The sequence below is a fragment of the Euleptes europaea genome, chromosome 6 (assembly GCF_029931775.1).
Source record: "Euleptes europaea isolate rEulEur1 chromosome 6, rEulEur1.hap1, whole genome shotgun sequence".
In the NCBI taxonomy this organism is placed as follows: Eukaryota; Metazoa; Chordata; class Lepidosauria; order Squamata; family Sphaerodactylidae; genus Euleptes; species Euleptes europaea.
In genome coordinates, this window is record NC_079317.1 from 60,592,117 (window position 1) to 60,614,018 (window position 21,902).

Consider the following 21,902-nt stretch of genomic DNA (forward strand, 5'->3'; position numbering starts at 1 on the left):
GGGGGGAATAAGGGGAAGATTCAATTTAAGCACAAAAGTGACATTCAAAATGAGGGTATGATTAGGGTTGCCAACCTACAGGTACTAGCTGGAGATCTCCTGCTATTACAACTGATCTCCAGCTGACAGAGATCAGTTCACCTGGAGAAAATGGCGGCTTTGGCAACTGGACTCTATGGAATTGAGGTCCCTCCCCTTCCCAAACCCCACCCTCCTCAGGCTCCACCCCAAAAACCTCCCACTGGTGGTGAAGAGGGACCTGGCAACCCTATGTATCCTAGGGAGCTTTAGGCTTAGTCTGTGCTTCTTGCTTAGTTTAGGGAAACTGTGGCAGGACTTGTGATAGCCTGTGGGTATCAGTGATGCAGACAAAAGGATGTGTCAGTCTTTTCATGATAGTTGTGTAAATCCTCATGCAAAGACGTGAAGTTAAATGTTGGTAACTATAAAGTGATGCACACTGGAACAAAAAAAAAACCCCAACTTTAAATATATGCTGATGGGATCTGGACTGGTTGAGATCAAGACTGAAAGATCTTGGTCTCAAAACAGTGGCAACGCTGTGCAATCAAAGTGCTGGGTCACTTCATCACTAGACATATCCCCCTAGGAGCATCTAAGGTCAAGGACACACACACTTCACGCTATTATTACCCTTCACAGAAAAAAGACAAACAAAAGCCAAGTGCCTCTTCTTTCTTCAAAGAGTTAATAACAGTTAATAACCCCTTCAGTGAAATCACACAGGGTAGAAGGATTAAACTGCCCTCCTCTCTTCCCTCCCTGCTCAACTCCAATTCAAATCTGCACCCCCATGCGGCTGTAATTCATTTTTAAAAGATGCTTGGAGACCCATGATTTCCATCACAGCTAATTTGATTATAAAAATGCCTCTTCGAATAGATGCATACTCTCTCCACAGGCTCATCAGAGATTTCTGCTATAGAGATATAGTGGTGAAACTGCTGCGCCTTTGCCATGCTCTGGTCACCAAGAAAATTGGCTTGAGCAATCTTCCTGGGATACTTCGTACATATAATAGTCAGAAATCTGGAATGTGTATATGAAGAAAAACTCTGGACTCACAATCTACAGAATCTACAGTGGGAACCACCTATTGAGTCTCCAAAATTGCACAAGCAAAGGAAGAGAGATTAATGGGCAGAGGAAGCTATTAAATGCACTGTCTTCCTTTCTTATGTTGATTTGAAAGGTTCTCCCCTCCTAATCACAGGCATGCAAGAGAACTTGCATTCCTCCATTCTGCAGATCCACAGCTCATTCACTTTAGGTCAGGGTCAGAACCTTGCGCCTCTGTTCTAAAGAAATGCATTCCAGCAAGAAGAATGTGGCTGAACTCACATTCAGCTACCACATAGTTTCTACTAAGAATTATGACTACCATGCATCTGGTTTTCCAGCTGCTGAGAAACGGCCCACAATTTATTGACCAACAGCCTTTGCAGAATCTTAGATTGGGATGGGTAGGGTTTAGGAGATTTTGTACTGAATCGAGAAAATCATGGGGAAGGCAGATAAGCAGGAAGATTAATTCTGTTCTGGAGCCTTTCCTATGCCAGACTGAATATCATGCTCCCAAAGATTACTACATGATGTATAATATAACATTGCAGTCTCTCCAAAACATACCTGACATGGTACTGGAGGTGACTCTGGAAAGTTCCTATCCCTCTCCTTACCTATAGATATGAAAAGAATGAAATCCCTCACCTGCTTTCTGAAATGGTACAGTTCAGAACAGTTTTACCACTTGATGAGCTGTTTTGGATAGACCAGCCCTGACTGTACTGTTCCAGATGAATCACCAACGAAAAAAGGATAGTTTATCTGTGTCTCCCTTCTTGATGTGTTAGGTCCCAGAGCATGAATAATTTCTGGCTGCAGCGGTGAATGTCCCCCCCCCCCCGCTTTTGCTAAAAGGAAGGTCTTTTTTCTCTTGTATACACTGAATCTGTGTCACTCCTTTTCCAGGCCAACTGTTGTCTATCATCCACTAGGACACCCACATGGTCCCACAAATTACAGGATCCTCTGCTGGGATTGCTCTGAAAATATCCTGCCATCACAAATTATCCTAAAATGAATTGTTTTAAAAATAGACTCTGAAATGACTGTTCCCCCATCTCCTGCTGAGAAATCTCCTGGTATGAAGGAAAGCCACTTAAGTCTGTGAGGAAAGCCACTTGTGCCAGTGAGCCCTGGCTGCTGGCAAGTGCCAGGAAAGGCACCGAGTTCTGTGCTCCCACAACCTGTAAAGGTAAGAGTCCTGCTCAGTTGCTGTCTTAGAGTTGCCAACCTCCAGGCAATAGCAGAAGATCTCCTGCTATTACAACTGATCTCCATCCGACAGAGATCAGTTCACCTGGAGAAAATGGCCGCTTTGGCAATTGGACTCTATGACATTGAAGTCCCTCCCCTCCCCAAACCTCGCCCTCCTCAGGCTCCACCCAAAAAACCTCCCGCCAATGTAGGGTTTCCAGGTCCCTCTTCGCCACCGGCAGGAGGTTTTGGGGGCAGATAGTTCCAGAGATTTCCAGTCTTACAAGAACAACTTTGGGCAACCCACATCACTTAAAACATAGCAATTTTAGTGAAATGTCAGTGTGCTGGACAAGACCCAGGATGGAAATAGTCAGTTAGTACACTGAATCACTGTAAGATAGTATCCCCCCCCCTTTTTTTGGAACGGTGGGTTAGTGACTCTTGCTGTGAGTCACAAAGCCAAAATCAGTTTAGTCTATTGTTGTAAACCCTGATTAAGTAACCAAGGTCATTGTTAAGTCTGGTATATATTTTTCTTTTATTTGAGTTCTGTTTTTGTGGAACCAGTTAAACCAAAGAAAACCAATTCCAATTTACTTTATTTACCAATATTCTTTATAAACAGGAGACTAAAAAATATTGTCAAAGAAGGTAAACTGTAGCTGGCTTTCTTCAATTTCCTGAAATTTATTCCCTTACCTTACCCATCCTCTTTTACCCTGGTAAAGAGGGTTTCCAGGGGTTAACCCTTTGGGGCCACACCCCCTCATTAAATGCCCTACTGGGCATTCTTGCAGGCGCCTGTCTCTCCCATGGAAAATTGCATATTTGGATGGGCTCCATAAATATTTCCCCAGTGGGACAGATAATGTCAAACTATGACTGTTTTAGGTAAGGAAAATGGTGCTGGGGGAAGTCATAATCCTTCTCTCCCCGTATGCTATGGTCCCAATCAAAATCAGCCCCCTGCCATGCACCTGGGAGCCGAGTTCTTAGATCACCATGACCAGGGGAGGACGTGAGGAAAACATAACACTAGTTAGGCCCAGAATGGTGATTTGGCCTCCCCATTCTTAGTCCAGCACTCTGCTCACTGTACCATACTGGATCCTTTTGGGGGTTACAGCCATCATGTTACTGGGCAATGTTGAGAGCTAGTCCCTCTATTTTTGACTAATGTATGCCACAGGTTTGTTGTGAGGATAAAATGGAAGAAGAAAGAATAATGTATGTCCCTTTCTGAGTTGCTTAGAGGAACAGCAGAATAAAGTGTATGTGAGAGAAGAAAGGACAAAGGCCTTTCCAGGTTAGCTTAATTAGGAATTTGTACTTCCCACGAGAAGAACAGTTGGTTTTTATACCCTACTTTCTCTACCTTTTAAAGAGTCTCAAAGCAGCTTACAATTACTAGCCCAAGGTCACCCAGCAGGCTTCATGTGGAGGAGTGGGGAATCAACCCTGGTTCTCCAGATTAGAGTCTGCCACTCTTAACCATTACGCCATGCTGACACGACATAATTTGATGCACAACATCAGTTCTGTTATAAAAATGTGTTAAAATGGATCCACTCAATTGCCAAGGGTCACATTTAATTGTAGCACAACTGTACTGAAGTCAGAGGAATGGGCAGTTCCTCTTTGCAAGCCAGGTCATCTGCTTTAAAGGACAATGGCCCACTGGAAGATAGGGTTGCCAGGTCCCTCTTCATCATCAGTGGGAGGTTTTGGGGGCAGAGCCTGAGGAGGGTGTGGTTTGTGGAGGGGAGGGACTTCAATGCCACAAAGTCCAATTGCCAAAGTGGCCATTTTCTCCAGGTGAACTGATCTCTATCAGCTGGAGATCAGTTGTAATAGCAGGAGGTCTCCAGCTAGTACCAGGAGGCTGGCAAACTTACTGGAAGAGAACACAACCTTACTGTTCCTGTCAGTAATCCCTCCCTCTTTTAATAGCACTGCAAGACTTATGCAGTCCAGGTATCGTTTTTGGGGTCCAGCAAGCATTTTTCTTGTGCTCACCATTGGCATTCTCTTCTGTCTTGACTGGCATGAGAGGGCTCTGGGGAGCGGAGTCTCCACTGAGGGAATAGCTGTGCTCTGCTTGGATACCAGGAGTGGGAGGATCCAGATCCATGTCAAGCAAAGGGTTCTTTTCTGCCAGAATGGGGTCATCAAAGAAGCTGTTGAATAGTTCATTGGAAAAATCCTCCATGTTCTCTGAGAAATGATCAAAGCTCTCGGAGAAATGCTGCGAAAGGAACAATCGAAAGAAAAAGCATTAATGTCACCTCTGCAAGAGACTAGAGGGCCTTCCACTGAATGGTATTCCAGGCCAGTCACAGTTGAAGCCAAATCTATTGGATGACAAACATATAGCCATCTTTTGTTCTTACTGTTTTCATAGTTATAGAAAACTGGCTTTTTCACTTTAAAAAATGAACAGACCAACATCCACAAAGATATATCTGCAAGGCTATCTTGTACTATTGATTAATTTTCCCATAGGATGGACCCTTCCCCTTCCCACTCTTAATAGTTTATCTCCCCATCTTTCCCAGCAATTTATTTTTCCCTTTGTGACATCAATGACCGTGGATATCATAATAACTAGCTTGCCAACGCTGGTGTAAGAACATCTTTGTAGCCTTTTTTTAACACAGTGACAATTACTAGCGACAAGCATCCTTTAAAAAAAATTCCTCTCATTTCTGATCTTCCAAGAAGTGACAAAATAGGCAGCTATTGCCAGTTCTTCCCCTGGGGCCCCATAATAAAATGCAGCATGCCTTCTGGGATATCATTCTGTTACTCATACCTGGGCAGAAAAAAAAGCCTCTGTGTATCAAATCAGTACATAATCACACATGCATAAGTTGATGATTGAACAGTTATCATACAAAATGGTGTCACTATGAAGCACAGCCCTCAAGTGTATTTCATTGTAAGGAACATTGCACATGACCTTTCCTTTTATTATGATTGCTGTGGGAAATGCTGATGCTCCCTGTAGCAATCATATAACCTGCAGATGTCTCGGATACATGATCACACATTGCTAAATATCTAGAAACGTTACTGGGCCAAGAATCCCCAATATGCACATATACGCATTGTGTACTGCTTTGTGCTTTGCTATGTGATTATGCATTAATTTTCTTTAATTTATCTTTCGTATTGTAGTTTTGCAGTAGTGTGGTTAAGATGATGCCTATATGATGTGGGGACTGTTACTGAACTTAGATTATGGCACAAAAAGCCTGTATGATGTCTACATGCTAATTTTTTTGCACGAAATGCTGGTGCAACACTGCTGGTTTTCTGCAGTGATTGTTATGTGTGGAGCTGCTATTAAAAAAACTGTTCCACCCTCTTCACTAGTTTAAAAAGCCCCACCAGTTCATATTTCTCAAGAGGTTACGGCACTTTGTATTCCCAGCGATGTATTAAGAGTTTGAAAATGTTATAAAAAACATCGCTTTAAAAGGGTTTTTGGATACCACGGCTAAAAAATGGTTGGAAGACGTCTTTACAGCTAAAGGAGCCAAACAAAGTGTGAACAGTATTTTTTATAACGTTTTCAAACTCTTAATACATCGCTGGGAATACAAAGTGCGGTATCGCTAGGGCTCCTAACCTCTACCAAACTGTCCTTCAGTCTCTTTTCAGCCCAATTTCTAATGGTATGGAAACCCACCCACGCACTCCAAATTATGCACAGTGGCCTGTTTGTCTAGCCAGGACCTGCTAAGATTTTTTGATTTTCACCTTAATGCTGTCATGACATGTCCCATCCACCTTTCATGGTGACCATGGTTGCGTCTACATTAGCCATTTAGTCATAAGTTTTAAAACAGAATGTAAACATCACTGTCATAAGTTGCTGTGATGCTCCTCCCTCCCTCCCTCCCTCCCTCCCTCCTTTCTTTCTTTCTTTCTTTCTTTCTTTCTTTCTTTCTTTCTTTCTTTCTTTCTTTCTTTCTTTCTTTCTTTCTTTCTTTCTTCTCTATTCTCCCGAGGTTAAAATGTATAAAAATACATTATGGCCCAGTCTAGGATGCAGAGGAATTGAAAATCCTTTGTTGGTATATATCTGAATACAACATACACGAGGCTAATATGAATTCACAACCCACAAACAGTTTTATTCCCATGGGGAAATGGTCAAGTCAGACTGCCAGGGAGGTTTCAGTTTTAAACTTGGCTGATGAAAAGGCAATAGGAACGAGGGAAACTTTATATAACTATATACAATAGATAGTTTGTCACAAGAATGTAGCTGTTTTGTTCTACAGACAGGTAGGTGTTTGTAGCTGTTGAAATAGTAGATAATTTTGTTGTCACTACTTGGATAAACATGCACAAGCTTAGTTGACACAAGACTGCTGAAGTCTGTAGAGGAAGAAATAGGCACATAGGTTCCAATTTTCCATCTTTAACACTTGATAGAAATTGCAATCATGAAAAATAAAAATAGAAAATTAATGAGCAATCAATTTTTATGCAAAGGAAAAAGCAGTAATTAAAACCTCTACAGTCCCAGTGAAAGTAAACTGATTCACAATCCATTTAGGAATGTTGTGGCCACCATAAATTAAAGGAAAGTAATTAATTAAACATAGAGAAGCAAAAGTGCTCATAGCCTCACTGTGAAATAGAAGATGGAAGTAACAAAATGTCAAGAGACACTTGCGAAGGAAAAGTACATTGGCTCAATGGGACTTACTTTCAAGGAAACATAATAGTAGGATCTTGGCTGTAAGGATTACAGAGTTTTACGTGGAATATAGTGATTATTAACTATTGTGTAGAACCATGGATTCAATTCTGCTTGCAATGAATTACATAAAAGGAATCTTTCAGCAGTGCAAAGCAGGCATAGTAGAAGAAACCAAACACTTCAGAGGTTTGGTATATAGTACAATTTCACCACGGGAAATCAAGATACATGAAATCCATCCATCTAGCTGAAAGTGAACAACTGTCAAAGAAAAACCGATGCACAAATTAAAGACAAGTTACTGCAGAACGCTTTGTCCTGTGGAGGCCACCACTGATAAAACACATGTACCCAACGATAAGGCATCTCTGTCCCCACAGGGATTATCAGAGGAACTGTTTCTGCCTATTTCTAACAAGAATTAACTGAGTCAGATAAAAGGTCCCTGACATTTTAATTCTTTTTGGTTTTCCAGCCACATATTGCTTGACAGAGTTTAAATAGAAACCTGGTAACATCATGTCATTAAACTATAACATCCATTGAGCTACATTCCCTGTCTATCCAAGCTTCTAATTCTCTTTGAAAACATACACACAGTACCCCTGATTTCTCTGGTTAGTTGAGGAGAAAAGGATTTATTGGTCAAGAATGGACTCTAATCAGAACCTGGAGATAGATTGGCTCACAGTTAAGCTACAAATGACGCTCAGTTGCCCATGGTTTCTCTGCAAGATTGTTTGATAGACAAAATGCTACAGGCGAAGGCTGTCCATTGATGTGGAAGACCAGTTTCTGAAGGGAAAAGGGTGCTTAGCTGTTTCCCCTTGTCTCATTTTCTACTAACATAATGGTATGCATATATTTTCTCTTCTCAGCAACTGAGAGGCAGGGGCTGCCGTAGCCAATGGGCAAAGAGGCATAGCTGCCCCAGGCTCCATGCTGTGCGGGGGCCCCGACCATCCACATACCCACCCCCTTAGGAAGGGGGCAAAAGAAGAAAAACAGCAGTCTCTCTCCCCTGCTGTTGGCACCTGTTCCATCCAGGGTTAGGGCAGCCAGCTCAGTAGCCGTCACTTGTGTCTGCTCCATCAGAGACCTGGGCAGCTGGATTCTGGCGACAGCTCCCACCCACCTCACATGGGACAATAATAGAATCATAGAGTTGGAAGGGGCCATAAAGGCCATCTAGTCCAATTCCCTGCTTAATGCAGGATCAGCCCACAACATCCCTGACAAGTGTTTGTCCAGCCTCTGCTTAAAGACCGCCAGTGAGGGGGAGCTCACTACCTCCTTAGGTAGCTGATTCCACTGTCGAACAAGTCTTAATGTAAATTTTTTTTCCCTAATACTCAGCCAGAACCTTTACGCCCACAAATTAAACCCATTATTGTGAGTGCTATCCTCTGCCGCCGACAGGCACAGCTCCCTGCCCTCCTCTAAGCGACAGCCCTTCAAATACTTAAAGAGAGCAATCCTGTCCCCCCCGCACTTCCTTTTCTCCAGACTAAGCGCTCCCTCAGCCTTTCCTTGTAAGGGTTGGTCTCCAGGCCCCTAATCATCCTTGTTGCTCTCTTCTGCCCCTGCTCCATTCTGTCCACATCCTTTTTGAAGTGAGGCCTCCAGAACTGCACAGCGTACACCAGGTGTGGCCTGACCAATGCAATGTACAGCAGGACTTTGATATCTTGTGATTTGGATGTTTTGCCTCTGTTGATACACCCCAAGATCGCATTAGTCTTTTTTGCTGTTGCATCATACCGACTGCTCACATTCAGCTTACAGTCCACCCATACCCCTAGATCTTGTTCACATCTACCCACTTTTCCAGTGCATTCAGATCTCGTTGAATTCTCCTTATCTTCCAGGGTGTTTGCTACTCCTTCCAATTTGGTGTCATCTGCAAATTTAATGAGTAGTCTCCACCCCCTCATCCAGATCAGTTATAATAATATTGAAAAGTACCGGGTCCAGAATCGAGCCCTGTCACACCCCAATGAACACCTCCCTCCAATCAGATGAAATGCCATTGACAACTGCTCTTTGGGTGCAGTTCTCCATCCAGTTCCCTCTCCTCCTAACTATCCTAGAGTCTAGCCTGCAGTGCTGCAGCTTTCCTATCAGAACATCCTGTGGGACCCTGTCAAAGGTTTTACTGAAATAAAGGGAAAACAATGCCGATGGCGTTCCCAAGATCCAGTAAACTCGTCACTCAATCAAAGAACTCGTCACTCAATATGCAGATGCTTGCATATTGACCCCTTTAAAATCTGCTTGTGGAGCCTTAAAGACTGACAGAGTTTTATTCCAGCATAAGCTTTTGTGGACTAGACCCCACAAAATTAGGTATTACAAGCAGGGGACCCACAAGAACTTGTGGGGGGGGATCTCATTTTCCCCTCCCCCGCTGTTTCCTCTTTCCCTTCTGTGAATGGTCCCATAACCTTTCATACTTCCTTCTCTTCTTCCTACCCATCAACTAATCTGTTCTTGGCTTTCCCATCTTTTCCCATCTTCTCTCCCCTGGCAGCCTCTACCTGGACACTGGGTTCAGCTACATGGTGGAAAACCTGCAAGGGCTTGCAGTGAGCGCTTCACTCTCCCCTGTACCCCCTTCCCACACTATTTCTTCTTTTCCTCCTCCTGGCAACCTTTCCCTGATTCCTTTTCTCCTTCCCACCCACCTGTCTTTTATCTTGCCCCCCCAATCTTCAGCTGTATTATTTATTTATTTAATCTTAAATCTGTTACAGAGCCTCCAATTTATTGTTGAAAGGTAGCGTTTGTAGGAAAAAATACATACGAATAAATATTTCATACAAGTGTTTTACAAAGCCAGTGGGGAAGAGTAGTGCTTTCGGCTGTGATGAATGTGCTTTTAAACTCTGTTCTGCTGCACGCTGCTTGCTTTAAAATCATAGGAAATCATAGAAACATAGAGTTGGAAGGGACCTCCAGGGTCATCTAGTCCAACCCCCTGCACAATGCAGGAAATTCACAACTTCCTCACACACACACCCATGCATACACACCCAGTGACCCCTGCTCCATGCACAGAAGATGAAGCTCCTCGCTTTTGGTTGCTGAAGATTAGGGAGCCTGGAAGAAGGGAGGGAGGGAGACTTGGCTGATGAAATACTTAGTGCTGGCCTGTTAGGAGAAAGGAGTTGACTTGGAGACCCCGGACACTACAGGAAGCAAGTTCCTGGTTCCAGGGGAAAGGTGTGTTTGCTTTTACTTAAGCACATTATCGTTCTGTAAACAGAAGCCCAGCAATGAGAAGGCTGCAGAGGGAATGGTTAAAAGGACAAATCCATTTGACACCTATTAGTGCTCAGCCTTGTTATTGAGAGTGAAGGAAACTGAAGTGCAGGAGCAAGAGGGCCGCAATGAGATGTATACCCTGTCTTTGGTGTCATAAAAGGACGTGCTGCTGCAAATGCAATGTTTTCTTCCTGCAGAACTCCGCCTCACTGATCAGCACTCCTTAAACTATTCAAAGAGATCAGTCCACGATGATCACAGCATGTAGAGAGACTGACAGAAAGCACCATAAACCCTCAAAGAAACTAAAAGGTGAAAGCAAAGATTATGAATAAACTTGCTCCGGAATATGATGGGAAAAGATCTTTCATCTCATGTAACCTACAAATGATGGTTTCACAAAACAAACAGTTATGATGCCCTGATGGGTTATCTTAACCTGTGTTCAGTCATGCTGTAAAAAGAGGCTCACAGCACTATGAACGTGGTTTGAGCTCTCTGTTAAGTATGGCTGTAGCGTATCAGTGGATCCAATGCTGACATCCGGTACAGGCCCTGGGCAGTTGCTGCTGCGTGTCTGCCATCTCCTCGCCCCTCTCTTGCTGGGAATGAGGGGGGTTCACACAGCCCATTGCCTGTCACAAGCCACTTCCCTATCAGGCACAGGATGCTTTTCATTCCCAGCAGGAGGAACAGGAGGAGGAAGAGAAGACACTACAAGAAACTGTTCAGGAGTGAGTAGAGAAAGACAGTTTGTCATCTCCCTGCTAGTAATAAAAGAGTCCCCCAGCAAAAACAAAACAAAAAAAGATGATGAAGAAGAAGAGTTGGTTTTTATATGCCGACTTTCTCTACCACTTAAGGAAGAATCAAACTGGCTTACAATCACCTTACCTTCCCCTTCCCACAACAGACACCCTGTGAGGTAGGTGGGGCTGAGAGGGCTTGAAGAGAGCTGTGACTAGCCCAAGGTCACCCAGCTGGCTTCACGTGGAGGAGTGGAGAAACCAACCCGGTTCACCAGATTAGCGTCTGCCGTTCATGCGGAGGAGTGGGGAATCAAACCTGGTTCTGATTAGACTCTAACCTGATTAGAGTCCGCTGCTCCTAACCACAGCTCTTAACCACTACACCACGCTTGCTCTCTGTGTCTGAGGTGAAAGCAGACAGTCTCAGGCAACTGGCTGTGAGGTGCATTGTGCCCCAGTAGTAGAAGAAAGATGGCCGTCACAATGTGGCCAGCCAGTCAGCCAGCCAGCAGCTACAGCATATACAGCATGCTGGACTCACTGATATGCTATAGTCACATGTACATGCAAAAGAGAGCTCAAAGCACATTTGCAGTACAGTAATACTCTTTAATGTACACAGCCTTGAGATGTGCTGCAAAGATAACATTTGTGAAGCACTGACTGGAGCCCAAGACCTCATTGTAGGGAACTCCTTGGGCTAAACAAAATAACCGTTTTAGAGCGCTGATGGTCACTTTTACTGTGTGGTTTTAAGGAAAAACTTGAAGCAGAGGACAAGCATAAAAAATACAGCTATGAATTGGGCTTAGATACTTACAAAGATTTTTGAGAAGGTGTTCAATAAATGTGAAACATAGAAAGCACATCAAAGTTCTACAGATCTGATCCTGAATAACCTTTTCAGGACATTTTCCTCAGCTTGTTTCAAAAGCATACAAGCACCCTGACGACTGATAGGTGAGCAAATGTTGGTAACGTGACAATGGCTTTTTCAACAGGCATTACGTAGCAAGGGCCTGCTATGAAATCACCTGTAAGTAAATAGTCACCAACTTGAATGGAGTCACCTGGGAATGTAACCAATGTCATTTTGCAGAGAAAGTTGCTTCCAAAGAGGGTCCATATTTAAAAGCACAGTCCTCATGCACAGTATTCTCTCATGTTATCTTCCTCCTTTTCACCTCCCTCTCTCTCCTCTCCCCACCCCCTCATGTTTCACAGCCAAGAATGAGATGTATTTCCAACAAGGAGTCAGGAAGAGGGCAGCCAAGGTTCATCAGCCCCACTGAGGGGACATGCTGATTTCCTGGTCCAAGCCAACATTTCTGGCAGCTTTTTCAATTCAGCACTTTCCCATGGGCCCAGAGACAGCAGGCACACCTCACGTCAGTATCATGTGTGGGCATCAAACACAGGCAGTCTTTGACTCCATGGGAAAATCTACTCATGTTTAAGTCACCTCATTCCTGAGGCAAGTATAGGAGTCTGTCAGTCATTGGCTTTAGCACCCACATTCTCCCAGTGACAGACATATGATAGAGGAGCTTTCCAAACATATTTCTACCACATGTTCTCACCCCGACGTTATAGTCAAGACTGCCTAAACAACACCATCAAAGTCTTTTTGTACCTCCTTCTAGATATACAAGTTTACCTCAGATCATGAGCTTTTTCATGTCTCTCTGAATACTTTCTGGGACTTGAGACACTCTTTTCCCACAAGAAGTCTGATTTTTTGACTCCTTCGTTCCCTAGTTGTATAACTTTTTTGAACATCATGGGTTTCCCTTTCAGATTCATACAAGCGATCCCGGCCCTGTCATCCATACATCATGGGGAAGGACTGTAGCTCAGTGGTGGAGCATCTGCTTGGCATGCAGAAGACCCCAGGTTCAGTCCCCGGCATCTCCAGTTAAAAGGGACTAGGCAAGTAGGTGATGTGAAAGACCTCTGCCTGAGACCCTGGAGAGCCACTGCCGGTCTGAGTAGACAGTACTGACTTTGATGGACCAAGGGTCTGATTCAGTATAAGGCAGCTTCATGTGTTCATACGCTGAAACTCAACAGTCAAAAAGAAGCCTGAGCTGAAGCCCAAATTCAGAAGAATAAGGTCACTTGAAAGTCAGGGGTCCTCCTCCTGCTAGCCAACTGTGCCAAACTGGGAGGGGATTCTTATAAGTTTTTTCTTGAGCTTAAAAATTTACATTTTCCTTCAATGCCTGCCAAGATAAATCTCCCATTCCAGCTGTGAATCTGCATTTCCCTTCTCTGCTTTCAATAAGGAATGAGCCCCCTCCCCTGAACTCCAGCTTTGCAGCTGAGGTTTCCTTTACACTCTAAAAAGGAAGAAGCCATATGCCTCCAGCCATTCTTTTCACTGTTTTAAAAATGTGGTGAATTTTAGGGCTCGTCAAAGTGACAGACTGAATACCACGAATAAGAGCCAGGCAGCATGTGGGTCACTGCTTAGCATGCTTTGGTTTTACAACCAGGTTAACACACCTCGGATCCGACCCATCTCCATTATTGCAATTCTTTCCCCACACTTCTCCCTCTCCTGTCCTCTAATGCCCTCTGTTCTTAGCCCACAGCCTGCAACAGTTTCACTCCATGCATTCCATCCTCCAGCAGCCACTTTATAAATTACATTTTCAGTGCACGTGCACAGAGTGAGACAACTGTGTGTTTTAAGAAGGCATGCACACTGGCTGAAAACATGTATGCAAGCCAAGGAGTCAGCACTTGACTGGGGGCCCACAGCCATGCATATGCATCTTTAAAAGCATATGCATGACTTCCCTGTTGGCTCAACTAAGTCATGGTTTGTGCTGACAATAATTTGAACTCAAGGCATGGTTTAGGCTTTCAAACATTCAACAGCTGCTTTAGCATTTTTGCCCTCAACTTCACAAGTCTACTTTCATCTCTGCAAGGCTGCAGCCTCTGGAAGTGGAATAGAGGACATGGCTATGATGTGTCAATTCGGACTGCGTGCCAAAACATGATTTTACAAATCATCTTCAATCTGTGGTTTCTGATCCTTACCAAAATACTTTCGTCCTGACTGAAATGTTCCTCGCAGCCTTCCTATGGACTGCTCAGAGCCTCACGCTTCCACTCATGGTCCTCAACTAGTTATTTCATGCACAATATATTTCCTATAGAGATCATTCGCATGTAGGAAAAAAGTTAGTACAATGAGGCACTGGTGTTTATGTTCCAGTGAGTCAGAATGCCAGTACAGGCAAGGTAAGTAGGGTTGCCAGGTCCCTCTTCGCTAGCAACGGGAGGTTTTTGGAGTGGAGCCTGAGGAGGGGGGGGTTGGGGAGGGGAGGGACTTCAATGCCATAGAGTCCAGTTGCCAAAGCGGCCATTTTCTCCAGGTGAACTGATCTCTATCAGCTGGAGATCAGTTGTTATAGCAGATCTCTAGCCACCACCTGTAGGTTGGCAACCCTAAAGGTAAGTGATATGTAGTTTTCCCTACACGGTGATAACTGTAATATGTGCATCATGTCAATCTGATCTCTACTATAAATTGTTGTTACCCAAAATGGGTAATAGAAGTGAGGAAAATAAAGAAAAAAGGGGGAGGGACAACCACTTCCTCCAGCACCATGAAAATGGCTAAACTAGAAAAGTATATTTGAGATAGATGATAATATAAAACATTTGCGCAAATTATTTTTTTAAACTTTCTAATCTGCCCTTTTCCTATTCTGCACAAGTGACTACAATTAATGCAGTGTATCTTGGGGAAAGAACATATTTTCATATAGAATATCCAAAGTATTGGTGTCTTTTTACCCTTAGATAATTTCTTAGAAAAATAAAAACAGTATGGTCTCCACACCTTGGATGATGTCTTTCTGGACAGGGGTGACATGGAATTTCAAGGAATACAAAGATTTCATCATTTGAACATGAATAATATGGTTTACTGTGGCATCGCTGTTTGCAGACTCAGGAAATATAAAAACTGATTGCAGTCCTTGTGGAGATTGAAGGCAAATATGTTTTCCCCTCATAAATCTATGGGTGGGGTGGAGGGAACTTGCAGTAAAGCTTGGGAAAGGGGTGGAAGAGAATGAGGAGGAAAACCTCAGGAAAAATGATGGAACCCCTGAAAAAAGGGAAGCTTGGTGATTTATAACCACAGCCCCTTACAAATTCCAGATATAACACTTACAACAATCTTCCTACAGCACTTTAGCCATTATCAACAGACTCCTGAACTGTCCCCCCCAGTCATTACTTAAAGCCCCTCTGCTACTCCAGCTGTAGATGGTTTGAGAGGAAGCTCATTTGAATGGCCTAGTTCTTTAGAAAAGAAAGTACTGGAATCCTTGAATTTCCAGTTGACATTCCTTTACTGCTGCCAACAGCAAACTGAAGGTAAAAAAGGGACACTTTACATAATCAAAACTAATAAAGGAAAAAAAATTCCTGGCAAAGCAGTTGTGAAAAACATTTTCTTTGTATCAAAGTTTTTCAGATCCAAGAGTAGAAATTGATATGTAAATTATATTTTCTCTTTGGCTGCAGTCCTCTTCTTTTTAAATAAGCCACAAGGAGTCACACATTCGTTTCAGCGTAAATCTCCCTCCCAAGAAAAGATCCAGGCCAAGAGCACAGATTTACAGTTTCTCAGATGTTGGATCCCATATGTGTTGCAAAGTATATATGACAGGCCCAAGAAACTCACAAAAAACTGTTCGCAAGCTGCAACAAGTTCTCGTCACTCTCGTCACAAGATTTTTTCTTCCAAAAATTGTATTTCACATAACCCAATGTTGACTATTAGTGATTTTTCTGATACCCAGCAACATAAATCTATTCAAAGAGTCTATGCCAAGAAAGTTTGAAAGGTGCAAGTTTTAATTTTCTGATTAATGACAGTTTGATGAACTCCTCTGATATTTGGCTGTGGGAACTGGATACAGAACACCAACATTATGATTGCCTACCCCATCACCATCAAAAACTGTCAGTAGAGTTTGCTTAGAACAAGAAGCTGCAGGAGGAGAATTTTGGCAGTATGCATTTCTAGATGAAACAATGATGACGTTTGAACATTATTGTGATCCATAAAGAAAAAGTCTCAGAGTAGCAAAGGAACAAAAAAACTTCGTATCAAAACCAAAGAAGACATCATTCCCACTTCATTCTGCTGCTGGCAGATTTTTCATTCTTTATAACTATTTTAAGCCTACATTTCTTTTGAAAACTCTAACAAAGCTTCCATTAAATCTCATAAGGAAGATCAAGATTAGTTAGGCTGAACTGCAGCCATAAAGATGAAATTCTTCCAGTTTCTTTTCTTCTTTTTTAAACATCCCTTTGCTCTGTCTGGGTGAAGTGTTGAAGAAAATACAGAAATTGTGATCACATTATTTGGGAATATATGAAATCAAGAATTCAAAATGTAGTAATCCAGGCACCATGAAGTAAATGAAGCTTGATGCCACATGCTATTGAAAAATATTATCATGTTCAGGACTAGTGGTCATTATGTACTGGTTCAGGAAAACTGCATTAGAGACATTCTGGAACACAGAACAAATTGGTCTAACTATACCAATAGTATCTTGGATATGGTACAAGAAATCTGAATAATCAGATCTAGTGTCAGGATAAAACCAAGTAAGAAAGACACAGATTTCTACCTGGGACAACTATATTAACCAGTTGATTCCTGGATCCCCTTGAAGTTTCATAAGGAATTTACATGCCAGGAGGACAGGTAATTTTATGAAATGGGTAGAGACCAGTCTGTCTGGATTTACAGATGTTGTAAAAGAAAGAGTTGAAATATCCTGGAAGAAATTAGACACACACCCAACACACAAAAGGATGACAATGCTCTTTCTTGGTATCACTTTCTTCAAATCAAGAATTTCATTAAATTTAAAGAGTGATGCTTGCCACAAAGTGGAAGTCAGAAGATTTCCCTCATGTAGAAGACTGGAAAGATAAACTAGAAGAGTACGCAGTGATGGCCAAGCTGACAACCCAAGTGAATAAAAGATCCAGCGAAGAGTTCCTAAAAAGTTGAAAACTGTATTATGCATATGTCTCCTAAAATATGTATAAATAGAAATGAAAATGCTCAGATATAAATCTATACTGGAAAAGTATACAGTAGTGATTACAAATAATTTAGCATGAATATTAAAATAAGATGAGATTTCAATAAGGCTAATTCTATTATGAAAATACCCATGAGAATGAATCATGAAAGTATCATGAGAGTGAATGATTGAACAAAAATAGTATACTGTTTTAAAGCTAGATTAGTATAATTTAGGGAAGATCACAAGAGGAAAACAAAATTCTAGTATTCACCCAGTTAATGCTTCTTTTTGCATATTTTAAGTTTTGTGCCTGCATTGTGTTGTTTATGTTTTGTTGTTATGCATTTTTGTTTGTATTTTAATGGATATGAAATTTTTAAAAATCTAATAAAAAATTTTCATTAAATTTAAATAATCTCAGGTTGATGTACATAGACCACTGAGTAATTCTGAACAAAAATTGGTTCAATTTACTAATGTAGAACCATCAGTGAAATTTTGATATATGAGGGATCCAGTAACTCAGTATTGATCTGGTTAGGTCAGTCCTGCTAGGCTGATAGCCTGGGGGCTGCCCCTGACCAGGGCCACTTCAGTGCCAAGCAAGGAGTAGTCCTTGTCCTGAGTAGGGCAAGCAGGAGCTGCTCCCATGAGTTAGTGGCCCTCAGCGCGTGCCAGGTGGGAACCAAGGCATGTGGCCTGGCCTGGCCCCATGCTGGGCAGGGGATGAGACATGCATCCCATCCTGACCCCATGCCAGGTAGGGGGAATGGTGCATGGCCTTTCCCATGCCCAGCAGGGAACTAGGCTGGCCGCTGAGTCCTGCATAGCGAAAGAGAAGCTCAGCCAAGCAGCAGGAGGCTACTGGGCTGGGTCTTTCTCCCTTTCTCCCTCCCTTGGGGGAGCAGGCTGGGGGCAGGATCCTTTCCCCCCACCATTCTTTCCCCTCCAAGTCTGGCCCCGGACTTGATAGTGATTTATAAAATTATGCATGAGTGGGTAAACTGGAGAAAACCTTTTCTCCCTCTCCCATAATATTAGAACTCAAGGACACCCACTGAAATTGATAGGCAATAAATTCAGCATGAAGAAAAGAAAATACTTTTTCAATGAGTAATTACATTGTAGAGAAACCCAGCATGGTGGTTTGGAGTGGTTTGGAGTGGTTTGGAGTGGCTGACTCTAATCCCCATTTGTCCACATGAAGCCTGATGGGTGACCTTTGGCCAGTCACAGTTCTCTCAGAACTCTCTCAGCCCATGTGGAGGCAGGCAATGGCAAACCACCTCAATGTCTCCTGCCTTGAAAACCCTGTGGGGTCGTCATAAGTCAAGTGTGACTTGATGGCATATATATACACACACACACACACACACAATTAAATTGTGAAATTAACTGTGGGCCTTCAACACAGATGTCTTTAAAAAGTGATTAGACAGATCTATTACAACTGATCTCCAGGGGACAGAGATCAGTTTGCCTGGAGAAAGTGGCCAGGAAGGTGGGGTCTATGGCTTTGTACCCCATTGAAGTCCCTCTGGCCCCCAACCCCACCCTCCTCAGGCTCCACCCCCACAATCTCCAGGTATTTCCTAACCCAGTGTTGGCAGCCCAACCTAGGATGTAGGTATTAGCCTGCCTCTATGCCTTGTTAGTTTGCCCACCTGGGCAACTGTTTGGCTACTGTATTGGATCCAGCCGGGCACTTCTTATATCCTTATGAATATTTTGCCAGGGGTTTATGGTGCCTGTCGACAGCCCTGCCTCTAGGATATTAACTATTTGGGTCTCAAGCAGTACAAAATACCCCCCACACAAAAAAATGTTGCTCAACGGTCCATAACATTCTGTGACTCCTAGAAGGCAATGGGCATGCTCACTCCTCAGTGGGGCATTTTAAAGAAATAGGGTTGCCAACCTCCAGGTAATAGCTGCTATTACTATTATCATAGTAATAGCTGCTATTACTACTGATCTCTAGCCGATAGGGATCAGTTCACCTGGAGAAAATGGCCGCTTTGGCAATTGGACTCTATGGCAGTGAAGTCCCTCCCCTCCCCAAACCCCGCCCTTCTCAGGCTCCGCCCCAAAAATCTCCCGCCGGTGGCAAAGAGGGACCTGGCAACTCTATAAAGAAATGATTTACAATCTGCCCCCACCCCACCCCGCTGCATAGCTAAGTAATCCCCCAAGTATGTAGAAATTCCTTCCAGGTCTGTATTTGGTTCCAGTTCACTGCACTACTGACAGGTAAAGATCATAAGAAGTGATAAGATGGTCACTTCTGTCCTGGAGCATTACACCGAAGAAACGTGAGCTGTCCTCTCAGAACCAAGAAGGAAGGGAGTTAGAATTTCGTTAGCATTTTAGAAATTGACTGGGAGGAGTTTGCCTTTGGCTGCCCTATATGTGTTTAGGGTGGGAGAGACTCCTTTGATTTTGTGTCTAGACGTATATGGAATGAAGGTTGCTGCGACGGTCCAAAAGAAATAATGCATCGTGTAGTAAGAGAAAGAAAGAAAGAAAGAAAGAAAGAAAGAAAGAAAGAAAGAAAGAAAGAAAGAAAGAAAGAAAGAAAGAAAGAAAGAAAGAAAGAAAGAGGGGGGGAGCCGAAGAAATCAAACAAGATAGCAAAAGAGTGAACTCCCTGAGCATCCAGCCACTCGAAATCCATGCAAAGGGTTAACTTAGTCCCAGAAGAGACCTTCTAAAGAAAACAATAAGAAAGCTATCAGCTTATTGGACAGCTCCTAGCGACCTGGGGCCAATGGGAAGAGCCTGCCAGCAGTTTTGGAGAGCAGATCAACAGGAGTGCAGGGTTAGAATGGAGCAGCTGCTCTTTCTGCATCCATCGGGGCTGGGCTGGGGGGGTTGGGAGCTCTCGCTGGTTGCAGAAATCCGAAGTCTCCAGAATTCATTCCAAGCTGTTGTGTGACAGTTTGTGAAAGCAGGGCCGTCAAGCAGGAGCTGGGAGGCAGCTTAACTCTGCCGTCTGCCTGCACCGCGCCATTGCTGTTTACCTTGAGCAGTAGGTTTCTGCACAGATAAGCGAGCACGGCCTCGAAGAGGGAGAGAAAATGCAGAGGTTGTGCTGTGGAACATAGTGAACCCACTACACTGTGTAGTATGGCGGTCCTGCTAACAAGACGTGATCGAAACGAGATCTGGTTTCTTTAGCGCCAGTGTGCTCCGCTGAGGTTTTGTCATATGTTTTCTCAGAACTTAATGACACGGTCACGATGTGAAAAAATCACATACAAGAAATTTAGGCTTGCACTGTTGGTCGTATCACTGTTAACAGGAAAAAATTCCCTCCCATCCTCTTCCATCCTCCCATGTGCTTCAGATTTCTATGGTATCTACATTATGAATTTTTTAAAGAAAAAAACCAAGAAACTAGTCTGCAAGGTCCTCCTGCACTGAATGGGGAGAGGGGGTTAGGAACAATGGATCAGCATTCAGGTGGGGGCATGTTGCTCTTGTAGCCTCAGATACCAGCATCCTATTTTCATAGTTGAGGGCCTTGACCTCCCCAAGGCCCATGAGTTTTGTCCCTTTGAGCCATACACCGTATGTGGGAATGGGAATCAAGCCACACAAATTAATGTGAATCTAGTAATCAGCTGCAAGGTACTGAAATCATCTCTTGAGATTATTGGCATGGCTGTTTTTTTAACCAATTAACTGACAGCTTTTTATAATCATTAGCTAATAATAAGCTTGGATTTTCAGAGATAGGTGCCATTTATTGGGGTTAGAGTGAAGGTTAGCTCAGAAAAATCATTCTTCGGAGCCAGTTCTGATTTGCCATCCTCACAAATGAATGCTTAGATTGATTTGCACTAACTGATGTGTAAGCATCGTGTTTTGTATTGCACGCAGATAAGCCAGGTAAATGCTTAGAAGCTGAGTGTGGAATCCGTTGAATGCGAAGAGGAGGAGGAGGAGGAGGAGGAAGAAGAAGAGTTGGTTTTTATATGCCGACTTTCTCTACCACTTAAGGCAGACTCAAACTGCCTTACAATCACCTTCCCTTCCCCTCTCCACAACAGAAACCCTGTGAGGTAGGTGAGGCTGAGAGAGCGTGACTAGCCCAAGGTCACCCAGCTGGCTTTGAGTGTAGGAGCGGGGAAACAAATCCAGTTCACCAGATTCGCCTCCGCTGCTCATGTGGAGGAGTGGGGAATCAAACCCAGTTCTCCAGATCAAACTCCACCGCTCCAAGCCACCGCTCCAAACCACCGCTCTTAACCACTACACCATGCTGGCTTAATCCCTGATAGTCCCTTTACTGTCCCTGGGATTTCAGTCAAACGTTAGTAATGCTATTTTGGAGACTATTTTATGCACTAAATATAAAAATGTAAAAGAAAAAATGTTGAGGTGAATCCGACTCTCTCTGCACTGCTGAAGCAGTTGTTCTGTAAGAAGCTTGATCGACCACATCAGTAGCAGAACAGATCCACGGACGAAACAGAATTATGTAAGACTTCATATCTGATCCTTGTGACTTGGACTGGCCAGAAGGTAGGGCAAGGAACAGTATAAAAGTGGCACATGAAGCTGCCTTATACTGAATCAGACAACTGAACTGACCCATCAAGGTCTGTATTGTCAACTTGAACTGGCAGTATCTCTCTATGGTTTCCTGTAGTGGTCTTTTACATCACTTACTACCTGATCTTCTTTACTGGATGTACCTTCTGCGTGTGAAGCACATATAGTGCTACCACTCTGCCATGGCCTCTCTCCAAAGTCCTGCTGATCCAGCAGCAATAGCAAAGTCAGAAAGAAAAGAATTGGAGTGTTGTCAAG

General features: G+C 43.2%; 1 protein-coding gene across 1 annotated transcript in view; it reads right to left on the reverse strand.

Annotated features, from left to right (window-relative positions):
- CREB3L1 (cAMP responsive element binding protein 3 like 1) overlaps positions 1-21,902 on the reverse strand; it is an 86,331-nt gene that overhangs the window by 29,281 nt on the left and 35,148 nt on the right. Inside the window, exon 2 of the mRNA XM_056851530.1 lies at positions 4,300-4,528. Coding sequence (XP_056707508.1) covers positions 4,300-4,528 — 229 coding nt within the window. The remainder of the gene's footprint in view (positions 1-4,299; positions 4,529-21,902) is intronic.